Raw genomic sequence first — 23,875 nt, 5'->3', positions numbered from 1 at the left:
CAACCAATAGAATGGGAAAAAAATTTTTGCAAACTACCCATCTGACAAAGGGCTACTATCCAGAATCTACAAAGAACTAAAGCAGATTTACAAGAAAAAACACACAACCCATCAAAATGTGGGCAAAGCATATGAACAGACACTCAAAAGAAGACATTTAGGGGGCCAGCAAACATAAAAAAAATGCTAATCATCACTGGCCATTAGAGAAATGCAAATCAAAACCGCATTGAGATACCATCTCATGCCAGTTCGAATGGCGTTCATTAAAAAATCTGGAGACAACATGCTCGAGAGGATGCGGAAGAAAAGGAACACTTTTACACTGTTGGTGGGAGTGTAAATAAGTTCAACCATTGTGAAAGACATTGTGGTGATTCCTCGAGGATCTAGAAATAGAAACTCCATTTGACCCAGCAATCCCATTACTGGGTATATACCCAAAGGATTAGAAATCGTTGTATTATAAAGACACATGCACACATATGCTCACTGTGGCATTGTTTACAATAGTAAAGACTTGGAACCAACCCAAATGCCCATCAATGACAGACTGGACAAAGAAAATGTGGCACATATATACACCATGGAATACTATGCAGCCATAAAAAAACGACGAGTTCGTGTCCTTTGTAGGGACATGGATGAATCTGGAAACCATCATTCGCAGCAAACTGACACAAGAACAGAAAACCAAACACTGCATGTTCTCACTCATAGGCGGGTGTTGAAAAACAAGAACACATAGGCATAGGAAGGGGAACATCACACACTGGGGTATGCTGGGGGGTGGGGGGCTGTTAGGGGAGGGACAGTAGGGGGTGGGGAAGCTGGGGAGGGAAAACACTGGGAGAAATGCCTGATGTAGGCAATGGGAGGACAGAGACTACAAACCACCATAGCATGTGTGTACCTATGCAATAACCCTGTGGGATGTGCACATGTACACCAGAGCTTAAAGTACAAGTAATAATAAAAAAAAAGAAGATTAATTTAAATTCTTTGCAGGTAATTAATACATTCACATTTTGTTTTTATTCAAACTGGTTACTAAAGAATTATTTTTTTCCTTAGATTGTGTCATATTTTCTTGATTTTCCATGTTTCTTATATGGTTGCATTGTTGTCTGTACCTTTGAAGAAACTGTCTCACAGAGTAGTGTTTGCTGCAGGGGGCACCCACCTGTTTCCCTTTATTCCTAGCTGTCCTAGGCATCCAGGCTCCATCAGTCCTTTAGTATGTGGCATGAATTGAGATGGAAACCAGCTCTTTGGGTACCGCACTAAAGGCTAGAGACAAGGTTCACTTAATTTCCTCTTAAAGAGAAAACCTCTGTTCTGAGCCATTCCCCAATCTTGCAGAACAGTGCCAGCTGTAGGGGGCCACTCACTCTTCTTTTGTTTTCAGTTGTTCTAGGCATCTAGGCTCTACCAGTTTTTCAGCACTGGATATAAGGTGAGACAGAAATTGGCAGGGGTGCACTGAAATGCCAGGAGGCCAGATGGCCAAGTGCAAGCTCCATGCTTTCCTTTCCCAATGTGGGACAAGTCATGGGTTCTTGGCTCTGAACTAAGCTAGTTTGGGGGAGAAGCTGATGTGGGCAAAGTGAATTTGCTCTCCTTACCCATCATGGTGTGAATTTTCTCAGTTATGTACTTGGCTGGGGTGCTACAAAGGATTAACTGGATTCTGTATTTTTTATAAAGGTATTTTAGTACAAGTATTGTTATCTTGATGTTTCTATGGAAGAGCAAACGCTAGGACTTCCTACTCTGCCATCTTGCCCTTATGACAAGATTTTTGATTATGTGAAAAAATGCATGATATAATTAATGGAAACAGTATAAAACCATACATAGACTGTTATTCCAATTCTGTAGAAGGATGCATCACATTTTACCAGTGATCACATCTGGTGTACTTTTTTTTTTAATTTTCAAATTTTCTATTATTACAAACACATATTACTTAAGAATTCAGAAAAAATGTTAAATTAGCTTTACATAGCCTTTAAGTTCACAAGAACTTAATTTACTCTAGAATCATTTTAAAAAGTAACAAACTGCATCACAGTAAAATTTAACAAGTTAATGTGAAGACAATCTCTGGAATAGTTCCAGCCATACATTAATTTAAAATGTTCTAGCAATGTTAGAAATATGCCATTCAAGGGATACTGAACAATAATTCTAATTGCAGCAATGAAATGGTAATAATCCCTCTACAGTATGGTACACAATATATGCACAAACTTTCCCTACATATGTAACGAGAGATATACTTTTAAAGCCAGAAAGATTTGTGGGATTATAAAATTCATTCCTCTCCTGTTGTAGATGAAGAAACTGAAGTGACTTGTCACAGATTACAACACTAGTTAAAGTACAGCAAGGTAGAAAATTGAGGTTTTAACTTCCACTTAGTGATGTTTCTTATAATTAAACCAGGTACTTGAATACAATGGTTTTATTCAAGTGATAGGAAAAATTATTGCTCACATATTTTAGAGCAGTATAAGATGAACATTTGCAAAAAAAGCTTTTAGATACTTATTTTTCAATTCAAAATGAAAATTTATTAAGTGATACAGAAAACAATAATTAACTTTAAAAGTTAGAAAAACCAAAAAAAAATGACAACTCAATGGCAGCTTTCAAATACATTGTTTTGAAATTAGATTACAGACTACATGGTAAGGCCAAGGAAACTGCATATAGCCTCCAGGTGGCTCATTATTGTTTCAGATGGTAAAAAAGAGACTGAAAAGAACATCCGGCAGCAATACTGGAATAGAACCTACTGACCTGCGGTAATAAAAAGATGCCTCATTTTGAGGCCAGGAGACGATACCAGTAATAAATAAGGGATCTGTGCAACATAATCCTTTTAATTAAGGTGAACTCAGTAACCTGAGTTTAATTTATTTATTCATTCATTTATTTATTGTTGAATAGCAAGTGAACTCAAGAAATCAACAGGGTTATTTCCTGCAGAATATCCACAAATAACACTTGCTTAAAAGACGTGACAAAAAATACTGGAAAAATTACAGTTGGCTAGAAGGTTTTCCTTTCATCTTAATTCTTCAAATTAATGTACTTTGATTCCTAAGGTATTATTAAGATATAGCCTATTTACTAATCCCTATGTAAATCCTAAAATGTGTTGTGAAATATCACAAAATCATAAACAGTGCCTGATAATCTTTCTAAAGCATGCAAAAGGCCATATACTATTATCAAAAATGAATGAATTTCTTCTTGTTAATTTTGTTATTTAACAGTATTTTTAAAAGTGATGAGTACCAGATCTACCGCTAAAGCACATCCTTAAGCATTTACAACTTAGAAACAGCCTACAGACTGCTCTCTTACTCTTTGCCTATTTAATTACTAAAATATGTGTACTGTGTGACAATGACAGGAAAAGTTATGCTGGTTACGTTGTACATGTCCATGGGCTTATTAGATCTTGGAGTAGAAATAAACATTTTAAAAATAAGCCTGTTTTTAAAAATCAGATGATACTAAGGAATTACTGATAACTTATCAATGGTATTGTGGTTATATATAGAAATGTTGGTAATTTTTAAATTAAATTAAATTAAATTTTATTGCACTTTAGGTTTTGGGGTAAATGTGAAGAACATGCAGTATCATTGCCCAGGTACATACATGGCAATGTGGTTTGCTGCCTCCATCCCCATCGCCTATGTCTGGCAAGAAATGTCCATAATTTGAAGAGCTTCATACTTTTACTGTAAAAGGTAAAATGGTAATGATATCTGGGATTTGGTTTAAAATACTTTAGTAAAGAAGAAAGCAAGCAAATGTGGTAAAATCTTTAAATTACTGAATCTGGGTGATGGTATTAATGCGGGTTCATGTGTCTAGTTTTTATGTGTGTTAAACATTTCACAAGTAAAATTAGAAAACAAGACAGTCACTTCTCTAATTGTGTAACCCTAATAATTTCACTTAACTACTTTGTGTTTCAGTTCCACCATCTGTAAAATATAAATAATAAAGAAGCCTAACTCCAAGAGTTGCTGACTGCTGTTAATATAGGAAAGTTAGGTTTAGGATTTTAGGGGATGTCAAGAACACAACTATTCAGCCCTCTGAAGCCTGGCACTATGAATGGCTTTACCCAGCCCTGTGACCCTGGTGTGACTCCTGTGGTATATGTGTGGATTTTAATAGGACATTGGTGTGAAGGTTTGTGGCTTGACAAGGCAGGGTTAAGATCAAAGACTCTTGCCTCAGGTGACTATGTTTCTTCTTTTCCTTGAACAAAAATTGTCCTTTTGAGGATTTGAAAAGTAGGATTCATTTTTGAAGTTAACAGCAACAAACCAGATTAAAAGGTAGCCCAACTTGGGCCCTTATTTCCTCCCGTTTTTTGGGCAACTTAAGGAGTATACATGATGAACATCTGCATGGAAAAACATATTTACCTCTGCCTAGTGTCACAGGTGATTAGACCAGTGATTTGGATGCAAAAGGAGGGAAAAATTCTCACGAGGAGTACCAATGGCTTCTTCCTTTCTGCTCAGTCCTACCACATACAGACTTCATATAAATCCACAGCTCATATGAAGGTTAGACCTAGGCAAATTTCACTGAGTAATGAGTTTATACAAAGCATAAAAGTGAAAGAGAAAAAAGAAGAAAAATGAAGATTTCAAATGACCACAGTTAAGAAGGACCAGGAAGTTTCTGGGGGCAATTAAATAGACTAACCAAAATTTATGTAACGCTATATGAACAGGGCACTAGTTGGTAGTGTAGGAGTACTTGGTGGTAAAGGAGTTCAACACCAAAGGTAAGTAATGTTTTCAGGAAATTAACTCCAGCTGTTTGAGAGTACAAATCAGACATACAGACACACACACACACACACACACACACACACACACACACGATAAGAACAACCAAAAAGGAGAAAAGTATTTTTAGGCATATTTACGGAATAGCAATTAGAAGGGCATTATAATGTTAGAACATCATATCTAACTTTTTGTACTCTATTCCACTTCTAGAAAACGTTCAGATAAAAATACAGGCTGGGTGCAGTGGCTCATGCTTATAATCTCAGCACCTTGGGAGGCTGAGGTAGGTGGATTGCCTGAGCTCCGGAGTTTGACACCCCCTGGGCAACATGGTGAAACCCCGTCTTTACTAAAAATACAAAAATTAGTCAAACATGGTGGTGTGCGCCTGTAGTCCCAGCTACTTGGGAGACTGAGGCAGGAGAATCGCTTGAACTTGGAGGCGGACCTTGCTTCTACCCTTGCCCTAATACAAGCTATTCCCAACACAGTATCCATACTGATCCTTTTGAAATGTCGGATCACATCACTGCTTAGCTCAAAACCCTCTGATGGTACCTCATCTAAGAGTAAAAGTCAAAGTCCTTACAAAAGCCTCACAAGTGCCTACAGATTTCCATATCACTTTCTCCCTTACCTGGCTGACCTCTTTGACATCTGATTGCTTTCCATGCTGTGTCTTTTTCTCTTTTCACCCTTCCTAAAAATTTATTGCCAGGTAGAGCATAAAATAATAAAGCTTCTAAATGGTGATGTAAGAGAGTAATTTTCTTGACTTTGCAGATTTTTTTCTAACAAAGTTTTTGTTTCAGTAGATCACAAAAATCTCTACCTATAAAGGAACAAAATGATAAACTGGATTTTTTTAAAATTAAAAACTTCTGAATATTAAAAAATCCTTCATATAATGAAAGGGGGAGAATTTTGTAATAACCACAATTATCAAAGGTCTTATTTAGGACATATAAAAAGTTATTAGAGAAATACAAATTAAAAGTACAATATAATTCACTTGAATTAAAAACACTGACACTTGCTAACACGTTAGTAAGACTAGAAAAACTGGAACTCATATATATTACTGACGAGAGAAACAAATGGACAACCCATGTTAAAAAGCTTTTTGGTTATTTCTATTAAAGCTGAGCATATGTATATGTTATGATTTAGAAATTTCATTCCTAGAGTATAAGTCCAACATGAATGTCTACATTAATGCATCAAAAAGAAGTGCACACATATGTACACAGATAGCAACAATGCTCATTAAATATGAAAATTGGAAACAATTCAAATGTCAGTCAGCAATAGGATAAATTATGGTCTATTCATCAATGAAAATTAATTAACAACCATAATGGTGAGGTCTCAGACATACAACATTGAGCAAAAGCAGTCAGACTCTAAAGATAACATACTGTATAATCTCACTGATATGGTATCAAAAAAGAGGCAGAACTAAGCCATGGTATTAGCAGTTAGGATAATGGTTACCTTTAAGGTAAGGGAGTGGTAACTGGTAGGGGGAACAAGGAGAGCTTCTACAGTTCTAGCAATGTCCTATTTCTTTTTAAAAAATTAAAATAATTTTTATTTTACAATCAGGAGGTACATGTACAGGTTTGTTACAAAGGTATATGGTGTGATGCTGAGGTCTGAGGTATAAATAAATCTATCACTCAGGTAGTGAGCATAGTGTCCAACCCTTACCTTCCTGCCTCCCTCTCCACTCATATATTTACCAGTGTCTATTGTTTCTATTTTTATAACCATGTGTACTCAATGTTTACCTCCCACTTGTGAGAACATGTGGTATTGGGTTTTCTGTTTCTGTGTTAGCTTAAAATAATGGTTTTCACCATGCTGGCTCTAAAACATGCCAGCCGTACTTGCACTGCAGAGCTACTCCACTTACTGCTACTGCTGTCTGGAATCACGTGCCCCAAAGATGCACATGGCTTGCTCCCTCTCTACCTTCAAATACCACTTCAGCAGTTGAGACGCTCCTTAACTTCCCTATTTTAAATAGCAACACTCCTAAGTCCACCATTCCCATCTCCCTTCACTGCTTTATATTTCTTTGTAGCATGTATTACCAACTGAGATACTATAATTTCACTTAATGTGTTATCTGTCTTCTTTTCCACAAGAAAAAGCTCTATGATAGCAGGGCCTTTTGATTACTGCTCTATCTCCAAATACTAAATCAGGGTCTGGCATTCAAAAATATTTGTTGAATAGTATATTTACCTTAGTTCATAATAAAAATTAAAGTCTATTTAGCTACATCTCATACACCACAAATTTAGGGTGCGGACCAGTTTTCAGTTACATTTTACATTAGGAATCCCTCTAAAACAACATATATTCCTAGAAAACTAAAAATCCCATTCTCAGTTATTTCTCTGATGTAGGAGCAGTGGAAAACCGCAGAATGCAGCTACCTTATATTAGAGTTAATACAGCTAAGTCTAATTAGCTATGGAAACAGAAAATACAAATGTATAACTTAAATATGTATATTAAGGCCAGATGCGGTGGCTCCTGCCTGTAATTCCAGCACTTTGGGAGGCCAAGGTGAGTGGATCGCGAGGTCAAGAGATCAAGACCATCCTGGCCAACATGGTGAAACCCCATACTAAAAATACAAAAATTAGCTGGGCGTGGTGACGCATGCCTGTAATCCCAGGTACTCGGGAGGCTGAGGAAGGGTAGCTGGGACCAGGGAGTTGGCCAAGATCGCACCACTGCACTCCAGCCTGGCAACAGAGCGAGACTCCGTCTCAAAAAAAAAAAAGCGTATTAAAATTCCACTGAAATGAGACATCTTGTTCTCTATGTTGCACAGGAATTTCCTTAAGAATTAAAAAACCATCATGATTTTTGATTGTCTTATTCTTCTCAGACTCCTGTCGGGACTGTTTAGCACAACTGTGACCCGATGCTTGAGGTATCAGGCCTGATGACCTTGTTCTCTCTTCTGTGGGTCAGAATTGGGGCACTTCATCTATGGTAGTAACTTTGGTAAGTTTCTTTTCATTCTAAAGGGTCCAAAATCATTTCTTTAATCTAATACATAGGAACAATGGAAAAATGTAAACTAGAGTCACCTTATATTAGAGTTATTACAGCTCAGAAAAATTAGTTATGGAAACAGAAAATATAAAACAACTTGGTTCTTCAAAAAGATGCTCTTAATAACATTAAAATCTTTTTCAATGCCATAAAAGATCATAATATAATTTTTTCCTTTTTAAAATAAAAGCTAAAATAATCCACCATTAATGCATGAAATTCTCTCTAGCTAGTTCTATTCTTCTTAGTCCACTTTCAGTATCACGTTTTAGCATCCACATTATAATCTTTTAATAAAATTATTTCCTTTCCTTAAAAATGCTAATGAAGAGTCATAGCCAAGTCAAACAAACACAAACAGTTTAGAGATGTGTTGTCCAGTCGAGCTTTCTTCTATAAATGAAAATTTTCTGTTCAATGCTATACAATATAGTAGTCACTAGCCACATGTGCCTATTGAGCACTTGAAATGTGGCTAGTGGAACTAATGAGATCTTTAATTTCATTTATTTAAAATTTAAATAGCTATTATGTAGCTAGTGGCTGCCATATTCGACAGCACAACATTAGAGCCCAGAAATAAGTCACTGGCCTAAAACAGTATCCCTTATTAGTTTCATTAGGACCTACTAACCGGAAGTTATTTCTCAGAACTTACAATTCCATCTAAGAATTACCATCCCCCAATCTAAGAATTACTACCATCCCCAACTCCCAAAGGTTAAACACAAAAGGTATATTTAAATAAAATGAACATTTAAGTTTATTTAACATGCTATTAAAATACAATTTTAACAGTAATAAGGACAAGAAAATTGAGTGAGAAAGAAATAATGAAAAATATATTTTTTTTCCTTTTCTCTTATACCACATCCAACTGGTGAGTACTCTGGGCTATACTTCCAAAATCCATCCACAATTTTTAATCTCTACTGTCTCCCATCATAGTTCAAGCTACTATCATCTCTTGCTTAGATTGTAGCAAAAGCTTCCCAACTTGTCTCACTACTTTCTCTCTTGCTCCCTAAGTAGCTCATAAAACGGCCAGAGTGACTGTCTTAAAAGTGTGTATCACATTATTCTTGTCCTTAAAATTTTTTTCAATGACTTTTTCTATTCTTTAGAATAGATTCCAAATTTCATTCGATAAGCCTACCTAATCCCGATCCTTCCTCCCTCTACTTCTCAGAACTCATCATGGCACTACTTTCATCCTCACTTGCCATGGCTCTATCACACTTTCTTTTCTACTGCTCAAACACACCAAAAATTTGTGTGGCTGAAAACCTTAGTGCTTACGGTTTATTGTGTGTGGAATGCTACTGCTTAGATCTTCAGATGGGCAACTCTTGTCATTCACGCTGCAGCTCAAATATCCTTCTTAAAAGAGGTTTTCCCTGACTTTATCTAATGTTACTACCTGGTCACTATTACATACTTCTATTTTATTGTCAGATTTTCTTTTGTTTCACAACCTGAAATAATCTTTATTTCCTTTACTTGTTGCTTTCTTCCCCCTCTAGAATGACTTCAAGAGAACAAGAAGTGTGTCTTCCCTGCTTGGTACATAGTAGGCTCTCAATAATTGGAGGAAAAAAACTCTAGATTTTCTGTAACTATCATTTTAGCTCCTAAATATATTGGTCAAGTTTGATGAACTCTCCCAAGGCCACATCCGAACAACACATTAAAATGGAGATAATTTAATTACTCCACTCAAAAGCTGCTCAACAGCCTTATTTAACACAGTTGAAAAATTTTAACTTTTTTTTCCTTGAGTTTTATACCCTATTCCATCTATCAGTTGCCAATAAAGCTGCGGAATAAACAGTCCTAAAATCTCTCATAGCAACCTTCCAGGAAGTTAGTTTCCTTAGCCTCCCTTCTCAATAACCTTGATGCTATCCCTAAGGAACCTCTTTGCCAGTTTTTAGGTAAGAAGTCTGTTGGGAATGCAGTGCCACCTCTCTTATCTGCAGGAAACCACCTCTTAAACAGGGCAGATTGGTCACAGGTTCAATGTATTTTAATATATTCTGTAAATGGGCTTTTTAAAATAAATAACAATAACAAACTAAGCTCTCAGAACTGAAACATTGTTATACACATTATACTACCACTGGAGAAATATTTCAAGAAAAATAAGGCTAAAAATTGTTGCAGATAATACCTTCAAGGCTTTTTCTACCATCTTAGGTATCAATCTGTAATGTCCAAAGAATTTATAACCCATTTTAAAATCCATTTTTAGGCAGGGTGCAGGGGCTCACAGTTGTAATCCCAGTACCTTAGGAGGCACAGGTGGGAGGATCACATGAGGCCAGGCATTAGAGACCAGCTGCGGCAACGCAGTGAAACCCTGCCTTTACACAAAATTAAAAAAATATATATCAGCCAGGCATGGTGATGCATGCCTGCAGTCCTAGCCACTAGGGAGGCTGGGGTGGGAGGATCACTTGAGCCCAGGAATTTGAGGGTGCAGTGAGCTACGATCATGATTGCTCTGAGCTGTGATCATGATTGCTCTGTCCTGAGTCACAGAGGAAGACTGATGTCTCAAAATATTTTAAAATGGCTTTATTATTGTTTCTTGGTAGGAAACACTACAAAGGTAAGATTCGTCTTCATTGTGCATGCCAAATCAACAAGACCCAAATGTAAGTATCATTAATAGATCCTTTTTTACTTACAGAGTATACAAGCAGACAGAGTCATGAAATGGTCAATTTACATACATGCAGTTAGAGCTCTACCTAAAATCTTAAAAAGAAAATCAAACTTATACAAAACCTGGTGTTAAGAGATGCATTACAAAAATTTTTTTTTGACATGGAGTCTCGCTCTGTTGCTCAGGATGGAGTGCAGTAGCATGATCTCTGCTCACTGCAACTTTCACCTTCCCGGTTCAAGTGATTTTACTGCCTCAGCCTCCCGAGTAGCTGGGATTACAGGCATGTGCTGCCACGCCTGGCTAAATCTTGTATTTTTAGTAGAGATAGGGTTTTGCCATGTTGACCAGGCTGGTCTTGAACTCCTAACCTCAAATGATCCACTGTCTCGGCCTCCCAAAGTGCTGATATTACACCTGTGAGTGACCACGTCTGGCCAACAATATGAATTCTTAAAAAAAAAAAACAAAACAAAAAAACAGTACTGCCCCAACAGCATTTCACCCAAGAAAAGCTTATGTAAAACATTTATACAGCCCATAAAAGCATAAACCAATGAAGACAATGTGCCTATGGCTACTGTTCAGGTATTTTTAGTGACTGAGTCTATTACCTATTATTATAAACATTAGAGACCATGAACTTTGATTTTTTCCTAAAGAGACTGAAATACAGCATTTCAATAGGCAGTACTCAACTTGACAAATGGATTAAATGATAAAAATGCATTTAGAGATTTGTTGTTTTGCACTTATAGGCACAATTTCTTACAGAACAACTGCAGAAGAAATTTAGCCTATGTGACCTAAAATACAGTTGAATGATTACTTACTGCATTTCTGTTCTTACTATTTATGAAGAAGACAGGTATCCTAGTGTCTTGTAGAGAAAGAATTTCTAAAACGTGAAGGACTGTGTTTTATCCTCAGAGAGGCACTTCTGCACATTCTTTATCCTCATTAGTTGTTCCTAAAACCTATAGGTATGGCAACTATAATCAGTGTGAGGACACATGTACATATGTAACCCGGCAATCAAGCAAAGCAAAATGCCAACTGTCCTCTCAGAAGATCAGTACCCTTGAAAAGTCCCACAATTCAAGTTTATACTTTTAATTATTTTCCTGAGGGACATGAAAATAAATGGAACGAAACAAAATGAATTGCATGAACTGTATAAAGGAATTCAGCACAAAGCCTGGAAGCAGAATGCTTATGATCTGGTATGATTCACACCCCCTCTTTTCTACTTATAGAATGGCAGAAATCATAAACCAAAACCATTGTAAATTTAATTTGGAAATGTAAAGAGCACTGTCAAATGTCCAAAGTCTATAGTTTGAGTGATTATAGAAAGAAATGATAGGCTTTAACAGCTATAGAATAAACAACTTGGTTTAAAACATTTTCAGATTTGTTAAAATTTAAAGGAAATTAGTCCTATTTATGGATTTAATATTCATATTAACTTTTCCAATATCACTAGAGTATCTCAAAACACTTTGAACAATAAAGATGAGATTATTTCCAAACATATGAACAGAATTTTTAAAAGCCCTGTGATGTATCATTAGTACAAACAACATGCAATTACACTACACTTTGAGACATGCAGAATGAATATGCTACCCAAGAAACATGACATACAGCACCAAGCTTACAGTAGATGACAAACAAACCTTAAAATTAAAGATGACGGTCTGATGTTTTGTGCATAGAAGTGATAGCTGACCCAGAAGGGCAGGCATGGGTGGTCTTATGGAGAAGCAGATTGGGATGCTAATAAAAGTTGTAGGGGTAAGGAAGAGAAAGACAGGAGAATTAAGCTACACAAGGAAGATGTGAAGTATCTCCATTTTGCCTGTATGTTATCCACCCATCCAACCAACCAGTTATTAAAATACTTAAAAATAACTAGACACTGCTCAAGGCTTATTCTTAATTGGGTTAAAGGCACACATTTTTTGGATGATTGCATAAAAGTGCAATTTGATCTCAGAACAGAAAAATCTAATTGGCAATCACTTATTGAATTCACCCTCAACCTTGGTCTCATTAGTAAGTGCTCACTGACTGAAACTTTGCAACTTTTGGGTCAGCTGGTCCTCTAGCCGTACATTCAACTCTGAGAAAGTCTCTAACCTGATCAAGACCTGCTTTTAGCTTCAATGGCCTTGCTTGCCAGATAAAACCAAAGTAAGGAATTGGAATGTCTTGTGAAAAGCTGGGGAAACACACAGGCCACTGAAATAATGGAGCCATGTCCCAGATACAACTTGGTGTTATATATACTTATCTTTTGACTTCTGGACTAAGACACAGATTAATGGCATATATATTTATCATCTAACCATATCATGTACCTATAAGTATCTCCTAGCATTAAACCAGGGACTCTCAACCTTGTTCAACATAATACTCAGTGTGTTCACTGTAGAAGGACAAGCTGTTGGAGAAAAACAATGCCGTACAACAATGTGCAAATCACATACAAACAATCAGCTTCCTTTCTATAAAATAGGGATGTTAATCATTGCCCTGCCTCTCAGTGTCACTGAGAGGCTCAAATAAGACAATGTGAAACTGCTGAAGTATTATTCCTACGTAAGGTGCTCCTTTTGTGAACTTAAACTTTCTTCTAATAAGTGTTTTACTGTAAGGTTTATAATACGTATATACTGAAGATCTAAATTAATAGGGTTTTGGAGGTGGCGATGGAGAAAATGATTGGGATGGATACTGGGTCGGAACATAGGGTGTTAGTTCCAGAATTACAGTGAAGTCCTGATGCAAAACCAGAAGAGTTATGTGCTTACCCTTTGCAGACACTGGCCAACTGCCTGTTGCCTGCCCCGCTTCTCTACCTGACTGTTACTTTTAGGTGAACTACTGGGGACAAGTTTGAGTGTGGTGGTGTATGGGGAGGGACTTCCAACCCTGAAGATGAACTTCTTCCCCAATCCCTTAAAAAAAAAAGAACACTCCTTCTTCTCTTTGGGCCTCGTTCAGTTAGCTGAAACTAATTCCGGTATGAAAATGGCTGTTAAAAAATATCTTTTAGGCAGCGTCCTATGAGTACCTACTCCTTTCCCCACCATGAACTACTTCTAACGGACAGATTCAGAGGCAGAAAACCCGTGTTACGTATGTTTTGTTTCTTCCAAGGCTCACCCACAGGCCTCACCCTCCCAGCCTTAACTCTCCCATCCATAAAATGGTAAATGACGGCGCCTGTCAGCTCCATCCCACGGCCACCGAGAGGATGAATGAGTGCTCGGAAGGCGCCACAAGTGGTGTCTGTTAAACACCCCGTCCACCACTGTTTATAAAGTACCATCGTGAGTCCGGCTATGCCCTTCTGCTCGAGGAAACCGCCTGGTTAGGACCAACACTCTCCGTCACTGAAGAAGACAACGCTGAAGCTGGCACCTATTCCGCACAGAATACGTGTCGGGGTGCAGGGAAGGTGCGACCCCCGGTTACCGGGCGGGGCGGGGCTCCCCGCAAGCCTACCTGTTGTTCCGGATGCTGACCAGCACGCACAGCACCAGCTCCAAGTAGGTGCGCAGCACTTCCAGCCAACGAGCTGAGAGCTGCAGGGCCTCGACTTCCTCCCCTCCAGTCCCGGTGTCCACGCCGCCTCCGTCGCCCGGGCCGCAGCCGCTCAGGTAGTTCTCGGCGGCGAACTCAACACGCAGCTCTCGCACGAACCAGCCGCACTTGCGCATGAGGAATTCCAGCCGAGGCTGCTCCGCCGGCGAGACGCGGAGGCAGATGCGGAGCTGGGGCCAGAGGGCCGGATAGAAGAGGCACTCACGCCAGTGCGAACAAGAGGCCGAGGCCCGCAGCCGGTCGGGCACCGGCAGGAAGGAGAAGATGTGCACGATTAGCTCGCTGGGCAGCGACGCGGCGCCAGCCGCCTGCCCGCACAGAGCCATCTGGCCCCGCCGCTGGCTGCCGGCTCCCGGCCGCCCCCGCAGTCCCCGGAGCAGCCCCCGCAGCCGTCGCAGCTGCTGCAGCCGCAGCCGCCGCCGCCGCCGCCACCGCGCCACCCGGGCGGCCCCGGCTCGGGTTCGAGCTCCCGGCTGTCGGGGCTGCGGCACTGACAAGAACAACAACATCAATGACAAGGAAGAAGGGGGCGGAACCGTCGTGGGTCTCGGCGGAACCAAGTAGAGCACCAGTTGTGGAAAGGGGGAAAGGCCCCTGCGGGCGCGGCCTGCCCAGAGCCAGGCTTTGTCTTCTCAAACTCTACTCACATGCGTCCGAGGCCGGCACACTCAGTAACCGCAAAACCCTCTCTCCTACAGTTCAGCGGCCCGGAAGCCTCAAGGCATACGGTAAGGAAAAGGCAGCCCTCCCTGCGCCGGTAGGCGGAGGCCGACAAGTGGTAGGCGCTGAGTTTGACGTCGCTGCTGGTGGGAGGAGCCCGGCGCGCACTGGCGCGACTTCCGGAAGAGGGGAGCGCCTGATTGCCGGTAGGGACGGGAGACGCGGCACGTGATCTCTGACGCACGCAGGCTACGGGGCAGGGCTGGGGGGGTGCTGGAGCCTGCACGGGCAACCCTTACGCCTACGGCGGCCACTGCGCCCCGTCACATCTGTAAGTCCGTTAATTTGGGCGCTCGGTCGATGGAGGTGGCGGCACTCTTGCTTAGTGCGAGAGGTCGTCACGCTTCTCTGTAAAACGTTTCTCAGTTTGGGCTGAGGACCCTGAGCGAAAGTGGCGGCATGTAGGGTCTTTCTCAGTCATCCCACTTGCCCATAGTAGTTCTAAGAATTCCCCGAGATTGCGCCGCTGAGAGGAAGCGGGCGGACTAGCGGGCTGACTCCGGGGGGCTTGGCCAGGAGGAGCGGCGCGGGGCGGGGCGGAGGCCGCGAGTGGACCTGCCCCCTCGGTCCGACCACGCTAGTGGACTTCCGCGCACTCCCTGGTGTGTGGGGAAGCATTGAGGACAGCGCCACCCTTTGGATTCAGAGGGAGAGAAAAAAAATTGGTAAAAAATTGGCTGAGATCCGCAGGTTGTTAACCAGCCTCTTCTCCAGGGCTTGAGAAAGGGTTTCTGTTCCCAGTACTGAGATTAAGGCTTTCGTTGAAGAGAAGTTCACGGTGATGACAGAGTTTTGATTTTTTAAAATTCTTTTTTAGCCTGGTGCTCCTAACTTACGTTTTTTAAACCAGATCGCTAACTTCACAACCTGCAAAGTTAACTCTGGTTGCAAAGAGTGTTGAAGTCAGAAAGGATTAAGTGACTTTATGACTTTATGTAATAATTGAAGGTTGCTTTAGGGAGTTTGCTTCTTTATATAATAATTGAGGGTTGCTTTAGGGATGCTGTGGTTTTGGAACAAACTCCTTTTGTGGTAAACACCAAGATGTTCTAGGTGTTTTTAACACTTTGAGGGCAAAGCTCTCCGTTCATGTTTCTTTAATGCCTTGCTCATACAGGGTTGCAAACAATATGACGTTCACTACCAATTATGATAGGTTTCTTCTCCGAGCCCCTGTCTGCATGAGTTTTAGGTAATTAGACCTTATTAATTTTAATAAACACTTAGAGGGCGACCCCAGCCGTGAGTTCGGCAGGATGAGACACTACACGTTTACCAGTTTACAGACATTTAGGTTGTTTCCAGTTCTGGGCTGTTATGAATAATGCTGTGACCATTCATGTGCAAGTCTGTGTGGACATATGTTTTAATTTGTCTTGGGTAGATACCTAGGAAAGTGATGGGTCATAGGGGAGTTCTATGCAACTTTGCGAGAAACTGGGAAACTTTTCCAAAGTGACTGCATCATTTTTTCATTCCCACCAGCAATGTATGAGAGTTTCCAGTTCTCTGACTTTTTTCCAATATTCTGGAAATACACTCTAATTTGAGATTGATATTTTTTTCCCTTAGCATTTTGCTAGAAACAAGTTACCTTCTTCTTGGACATCATCAATAATTAGTCTTTAATTATTAGGAGTGGTTCCTGAGTAAAATGAAAATATGTCAATCTGCCATAAATGAAATTCGTTATTTTAGGATTTCAAATTTTCTTATTAAATGAAGCGTGGTAGGAATTATGTTTGTAATAACTGTAAGCTAAAGAATTAGTAAGCTGTGAATCTCTCCCAATTTTAATAATCAGTGGATTCCAATGATGGCACAAAATTTATCAAGCTAGTATGTTTACTATTAATCAATTGAATGTATATTGAGTATGTCTATTTAGCATGTTAGATTCTTTTGACATGTATTCTATACTGCTAAAATAAATTTGACTCATACAGGACAGAATGGAATTACATTTTGTGAAGTTATAAATCTGAGCTATGATTCAGAGTGTGGGAGGAAGTACTGACGTTATGAAGCTTATAAGTACCTAGTAATACTAAGTTCCAGGTTCCAAATGTGGCATATTGTCACTATAGCAACCACCATGCTTATTTGGATTTGAAACCCAGGCAACGAGTGGTGGATAGGACTATCACATGAAGGTAGATATGTGTGCTCTGGCGGATTGATATGCCTGCCTGTTAAAAGTCAGTGGTCTGTTCTTTTGTTTTTGTTACATTTATTACGATCAATTCTTTTAGAGATAAATTAAGTACTTAATATTTTTGTATTTCTCCTTTTCTAGCATGCCAGCTTTAGTGTTTTTTCTAGTTAGGTAATTGGGATTTTAAATATATCTTTACTATGGCTTTATTTCCATTTTTGCTTAAGTTTGGCAACTTTCTGTGGGTTAAATTTAACTTTCATTGTACTGAATCACTTGCAATTTTATAATAGAAAAAGTAACCATGACAGATTTTATTTTAGCTGCATCATGAAAAGATGTTTAAGACTACCAATAAACACAAAAATTGCCTAATTCTCATATTTTTTGAAAAAAATATTGCTTTCTGAATGATGTCTGGGTTTCAGACATTGCTGACAGGTAGAGGTGACATAAACACCCTTCCAATTATCTGTCAGCGTGCATCCATAAATTACCTAGAGGCACTGGAGCCTACTAGGAGAATAGATCTAGGGACCCGATTCCTGGCACCCTTGTCTGATGGATTAAAGTGCTTCCTAGGGGGATCATATCACAGTAAAAAGAAATGAGGGATTGAAAGGAATTCATCTGTAGAGCGGGAAGTCTGTGTTGTTGAGCTAGATGCCAGAGGACTAGGTCATTGGTTTGTCAGTCTCAAGTGAAGCATGTTGCTGATATCACAACTTTTTCTAACCAAGCCACTCATGAGTTGATTGTGCAAGACCTCTCTTCGTAAAGCAGGGAAAGATAGCTCCTATCTCAAAGGAATCAGACAGATGTAATGAGAGAAGAATTGGGTCCTGGACAATATAGGGAGAGGGAAAGTTTGTGTCTTACAGGATGCTTTACACAAGTAGGAAAGTGGGCTCTGTGTTTCCAGATTTTCTAGGTTTCCAAAGGAACTAAAATCCTCATTTTTAAAAAGGTTGAACTTTCCGATTGCCAATTTATTTACATTAAAAATATTCTGTGGACGTAACAAAACCTGATTTAGTCTTCAGGACACCAGATTTCAAACTCTTTACCGAGGCTCTCAAAACTGTGGGCTGAGGCCATTTTTTGTCTCTATGGCTAGGCCTGCTAGCTATTCCCTGTATTTTTTTTTTTTTGAGAGGGAGTCTTGCACTGTTGCCCAGGCTGTATGTAGTGCAGTGGCACGATCTTGGTGCACTGCAGGCTCTGCCTCCTGGGTTCAAGCAATTCTCCTGCCTCAGCCTCCCAAGTAGCTGGGACTACAGGAGTGCACTGCCACACCCAGCTAATTTTTTGTATTTTTAGTAGAGACACAGTTTCACCGTGTTGGCCAGGATGGTCTCCATTTCCTGACCTTGTGATCCACCCACCTCAGCCTCCCAAAGTGCTGGGATTACAGGCGTGAACCATGGCACCTGGCTAATCCCTGCATTTTAAGTCCAATTCCAGAGCTTTTTTTTTCCCCCCTCATCCATCCCATTTAGTTAAAGAAAAAATGAATTAGAAAGGTTTAACTTGAATGCCTCTTTTATTGCATTACTGATTTCTTCCCTTTTATTTAAGAGGACTGGTGTTTTCAGAGATAGCCCTTATTGCTTAAGTACATATTGAAAACTAATTGTTACGTTTAATGCAGGTGATTCAACCAATAAAGTTCCTTGACTTCTAGTTAAAATCAGTAATTGTCTAATGATCTTGGAGTTGTGCAGGTTAGATTATAGGTGGGATCTGACAATGGAGTTCACAGGACCGTTACTCAAGAGGCACAGTCTCGGCCGGGCATGGTGGCTCATGCCTGTGATCCCAGCACTTTGAGAGGCTGAGGTGGGTGGGTCGCCTGAGGTAAGGAGTTTGAGATTAGCCTGGCCAACATGGTGAAACCCTGTATCTACTGAAAATACAAAAATTAGCAAGGTGTGGTGGTGCGTGCCTGTGGTCCCAGCTACTTAGGAGGATGAGGCAGGGGAATTGAATCTGGGAGGCAGAGGTTGCAGTGAGCTGAGATCGTGCCACTGCACTGCAGCCTCGGTGACAGAGCAAGACTTCATCTCAAAAAAAAAAAGCACAATCTCCAAATAGTCATTTTAATTGGGTTCCTTTGGTTGTTTAACCTAACCAGCTTAAGCACTGACTCTTTTCCTTCTCTTTCTGGAGTTTTGAGGACATCCACAGGTATCATTTGATATGTAGGAACAAGAATGAAAAACTAAAAGCAGGAGTTAAGATTACTTTCTTCATCTCTGAGTACGACAGTTTTTTGGAATCCTCATCAAGCTTTTCCAGGTCATACTGGCTGAATAATTATAAGACTTTTTCATGAAGAAATATATTATTCATGGTTAATTACTGCAATATTCTCATTGCAGAATTCAATATTTAATCATTTGGAATATCTTTTTATCCCATTAGGTGCTGAAAAGGAGTAATGAAGTGAATATTTTCATATAGTAGGATTAATTGGAATGTTGTCTTGCTCTAGGCCAAAGGCTTTCACTTGACACCCCAACTTTAATCATTTTTGGAGGATGAGAAGTACTGTTAAGAAAGATTTCGAGGTTGTCCTCATTCTACTGGAAGGAGTATGTATCATTTGATTTGTGATGTCTGCCATAGTCAGGAAGAATTGGTGGCCTGTTAATTATTGTATAATGTGACTATATATTAGTGTTTGTTTTCTACTTTCGTTGCACAGTACATATACATTCTTTAGTGGATTGTATTCATGCTAATTCCTTATTTTGTGAATAGCAACAGATCACTTAACTAAATTTTATAAATTCTTTCAAATTAGGAATTTTTATAAACTACAAGATATTAAGTAAATTTTGACCTATCTGTAGGTGAATCAGCTCTTAACTGAATTCTCTGGGAATGTGAGTCAATTCTTCATTTGTATTGAATATTAATTGGGGACTCATACTTTCATACCACAAGGGAAATAAAGCATTTTTTTTTTCGCTTGAACTTTATGGAATTTCTCCCATAGTATTCAGTTTATGTAGGGAGAGTCTCATGTCTCTAAAATCTAACCAATAAGTAAGAAATTTCTAGTAAATTCATTACATTTTGTTCTTAAGAGTAATACATGACCATGGTAACAAAAAATGTATAGTACAAAAGTACTGTTGATGAAAGGCAACAAATTTTCATCCCTTGCCTCCCATTGTCAGGCCTACCCTCAGCAACATTTTTAACCATTTTGGTGTTTGATTCATTAGGTACTTTTATTTAATTTAGTTTATTTTTCTTTTCCCCCCAACGTTTGTTCCCTTCCCTCCCCTTTCCCACCAGCAGTCCCCAGTGTCTATTGTTGCCATGTTTATATCCATGAGTACCCAGTGTTTAGCTCTCACTTATAAGTGAGAACATTCGGTATTTGGTTTTCTGTTCCTATATTAATTCACTTAGGATAATGGCCTCCAGCTGCATCCTTGTTGCTGCAAAGGACCTAATTTTTGTTCTTTTTAATGGCTATATGGTATACCATGGTGTATATGTACCACATTTTCTTTATCCAATTCACATGATGGGCATCTAGGTTGATTCCATGTCTTTGCTGTTGTGAATAGTATTGTGGTGAACATGTGAGTGTGCATGTCTTTTTGGTAGAATGATATTTTTTCTTTTGGATACATACCCAGTAATGGGGTTGCTGGATCAAATAGTACTTTTCTTTTAAGTTCTTTGGAAGATATCCAAATTGCTTTCCACAGTGGCTGAACTAATTTACATTTCCATTAACAGTGTGTAAGTGTTCTCTTTTCTCTGCAGCCTTGCCAACATCTGTTATTTTTTGACTTTTTAATAACAGCCATTCTGACTTTTGTCAGAAGGTATCTCATGGTGGTTCAGATGTGCATTTCTCTGATGGTTAATGATACGGAATGTTGTTTCATATGTTTGTTGGCTGCTTATATGTTTTATGTAGGGAAGTGTCTATTCATGTCTTTTGCCCATTTTTGAATGGGGTTATTCCTGTTTCATTTGTTCAGTTGTTTAAGCTCTTTATAGATACTGGATATTAGATCTTTGTTTGTGGCATAATTTGCAAATATTTTCTCCCATTTTGTAGGTTGTCTGTTTACTCTGTTGATAATTTCGTTTGCTGTGCAAAAGCTCTTTAGTTTAATTAGGTCCTACTCATCAGATTTTGTTTTTGTTACAATTGCTTTTGAGGACTTAGTCATAATTTATTTCCCAAGGCTGATGTCCAGAATGGTTTTTCATAGGTTTTCTTCTAGGATTCTTATAGTTTGAGATCTTACATTTAAATATTTCATCGATCTTGAGTTAATCTTTGTATATGGTGAAAGGTAGGGGTCCAGTTTAATTCTTTTGCATATGGCTAGCTATCTAGCATAGCACTATTTATTGAATAAAGGAGTCCTTTCTCCATTGCTTATTTTTGTCAACTTTGTCAAGGGTTAGAAGGCTGTAGGAGTGGGGCTTTATTTCTGGGTTCTCTACTGTTCATTGGTCTATGTGTCTGTTTTTATATCATTACTACGTTGTTTTGGTTACTGTAGCCTTAGTACAGTTTGAGGTCAGGTAATGTGATGCCTCTGGCTCTGTTCTTTTTGCTTAGGATAGCTTTCACTATTCAGGGTCTTTTTTGGTTCCATATGAATTTTAGAATAGTTTTTTCCAATTGGGTGAAAAATAACATTGGCAGTTTGTTAAGAATTGTGTTGAATCTGTACATTGCTTTGGGCAATATGGCAATTTTAACAATATTGATTTTCTAGTCCATGCGCATAGAATAATTTTCCATTTGTTTGTGCCATTTATAATTTTTTTTTCCAGCAATGTTTTGTAGTTCTCTTTGTAGAGATCTTTCACCTCCCTAGTTACATATGTCTCTAGGTTTTTTTTTTTGTGTGTGTGTATGTATGTGGCTATTGTAAATGGGATCATGTTCTTGGTTTGGTTCTTAGCTTGAACATTATTGATGTATAGAAATGCTACCGATTTTTGTGCATTAATTTTGTATCCTGAAGCTTTACCAAAGTCATTTATCAGTTCCAGGAGCCTTTTGGTGAAGTCTTTGGTGTTTTCTAGGTACATAGTTATATTGACAGCAAAGAGTGATAGTTTGACATCTTTTCCTATTTGGATTCCTTCTTAGGTAATTTCAAATTATATACCTTTACCTATACTTTTTTTTTCTTTTTTCTTTTTTTTTGAGAAAGGGTCTTACTCTCTTGCCCTGGCTGGAGTCCATTGGTGGGATCATGGCTCACTGCAGCCTCAACCTCCCAGCTCAAGCAGTCTTACTGCCTTAGACTCCCAATTAGCTAGGACTATAGGCAGGCACCACCACACCTGGTTAACTTTTATCTTTTTTGTAGAGACGGTGTCGTCAACTCCTGGACTCAAGCAATCCTCCTACCTTGGCCTACCATAGTGAAAGGATTACATGTGTGGAACACTACACCCAGCCACTACCTGTGCTTTTTGGCTGATTAACTTTAGACATCATCTGTTTACTCCTTTTTTTGTGAAATGTGAAGACTTAGTTCAGTTACATTATTCTGTTTCCCTCTTCCATATTCCCACCAGTGTTTGGTAATTGTAATATTTTGTTTTTCTCTTAGGTTTTATTTTTTTGGAGATGGAGTTTTGCCCTGTTGCCCAGGCTGGAGTGCAGTGATGTGATTTTGGCTCATTGCAGCCTCTACCATCCAGGTTCGAGCAATTCTCTTGCCTCAGCCTCCTGAGTAGCTGCGACTCAGGAAACTGAGGCGAGATTAGCCACCATGCCTGGCTATTTTTTGTATTTTTCGTAGAGATGGGGTTTCACCATGTTGATCAGGCTAGTCTCGGACTCCTGGCCTCGAGTAATCTTCCTGCCTCAGCTTCCCAAAGTGCTGGGATTACAGGTATGAGCCACTATGCTTGGCCTCTTGGTTCTTAACATTCATCAGCTTTTGCTGCATAGCAGTCACAGGCTTTTGTCTGTAATTGGCTAGATTATAGTAGATTAGATAACTATTCTGTAAATATTCATGTTTTCTCCCTTTACCCACCTTTGTGGAAAAAGCATACTTTCCCCCATGATTATTAATGTTGGACTTGGGTCTTATGATTTGCTTTGGTAAGTGTAAAGTTAATATTTCCTTTCTTCCTTTTATGAGAAGGGCTCTAATTAATAAGGTTGCTAGTTGCTGTAAAAGGGAGACCTGAAGATCTATTTTATTTTTTATTGTACCTAAGGTTCTGGGGTACATGTGCAGATCATGCAGGATTGTTGCATAGGTACATACATGGCAATGCGGTTTGCTGCCTCCATCCCCCTGTCACATATATTTGGCATTTCTCCCCATGTTATCTCTCCCCAACCTCCCTATCCCACACTGTCATCCCCTAGTCCCCCAAAACAGACCCCAGTGTGATGCTCCCCTCCTTGTGTCCATGTGTTCTCATTGTTCAATACCCACCTATGAGTAAGAACATGCAGTGTTTGATTTTCTGTTCTCGAATCAGTTTGCTGAGAATGATGGTTTCCAGATTAATCCATGTTCCTACAAAGGACACAAACTCGTTTTTTTATGGCTACGTAGTATTCCATGGTGTATATGTGTCACATTTTCTTTGTCTAGTCTATCATTGATGGGCATTTGGGTTGGTTCCAGGTCTTTGCTATTGTCAGCGGTGCCACAGTGAACATACATGTGCATGTGTCTTTATAATAGAATGATTTATAATCCTTTGGATATATACCCAGTAATGGAATTGCTGGGTCCAATGGAATTTCTGTTTCTAGGTCCTTGAGGAATCGCCGCACTGTTTTCCACAATG

General features: G+C 39.3%; 2 protein-coding genes across 11 annotated transcripts in view; one reads left to right on the top strand and one right to left on the bottom strand.

Moving 5' to 3' along the window:
- FBXO33 (F-box protein 33) overlaps positions 1 to 14,696 on the bottom strand; it is a 47,208-nt gene extending 32,512 nt beyond the window's left edge. The window contains exon 1 of the mRNA XM_039469396.2: positions 14,089 to 14,696. Within this exon, the coding sequence (XP_039325330.1) occupies positions 14,089 to 14,696 (608 nt within the window). The remainder of the gene's footprint in view (positions 1 to 14,088) is intronic.
- A 149-nt stretch (positions 14,697 to 14,845) lies between these two features.
- LOC101052147 (ADP-ribosylation factor-like protein 2) overlaps positions 14,846 to 23,875 on the top strand; it is an 889,888-nt gene continuing 880,858 nt past the window's right edge. For 4 of the 10 annotated variants that reach the window (XR_012516385.1, XR_012516386.1, XM_074394012.1 and 1 more), the window contains exon 1: positions 15,189 to 22,956. The gene's annotated coding sequence lies outside the window, so the exon portion shown is untranslated. The other 6 variants (XM_074394015.1, XM_039469090.2, XM_074394009.1 and 3 more) reach the window with 5 other exon arrangements.

This window comes from Saimiri boliviensis, chromosome 2 (genome assembly GCF_048565385.1).
Source record: "Saimiri boliviensis isolate mSaiBol1 chromosome 2, mSaiBol1.pri, whole genome shotgun sequence".
In the NCBI taxonomy this organism is placed as follows: domain Eukaryota; kingdom Metazoa; phylum Chordata; class Mammalia; order Primates; family Cebidae; genus Saimiri; species Saimiri boliviensis.
This window is presented reverse-complemented; position numbering and strand designations above follow the sequence as displayed.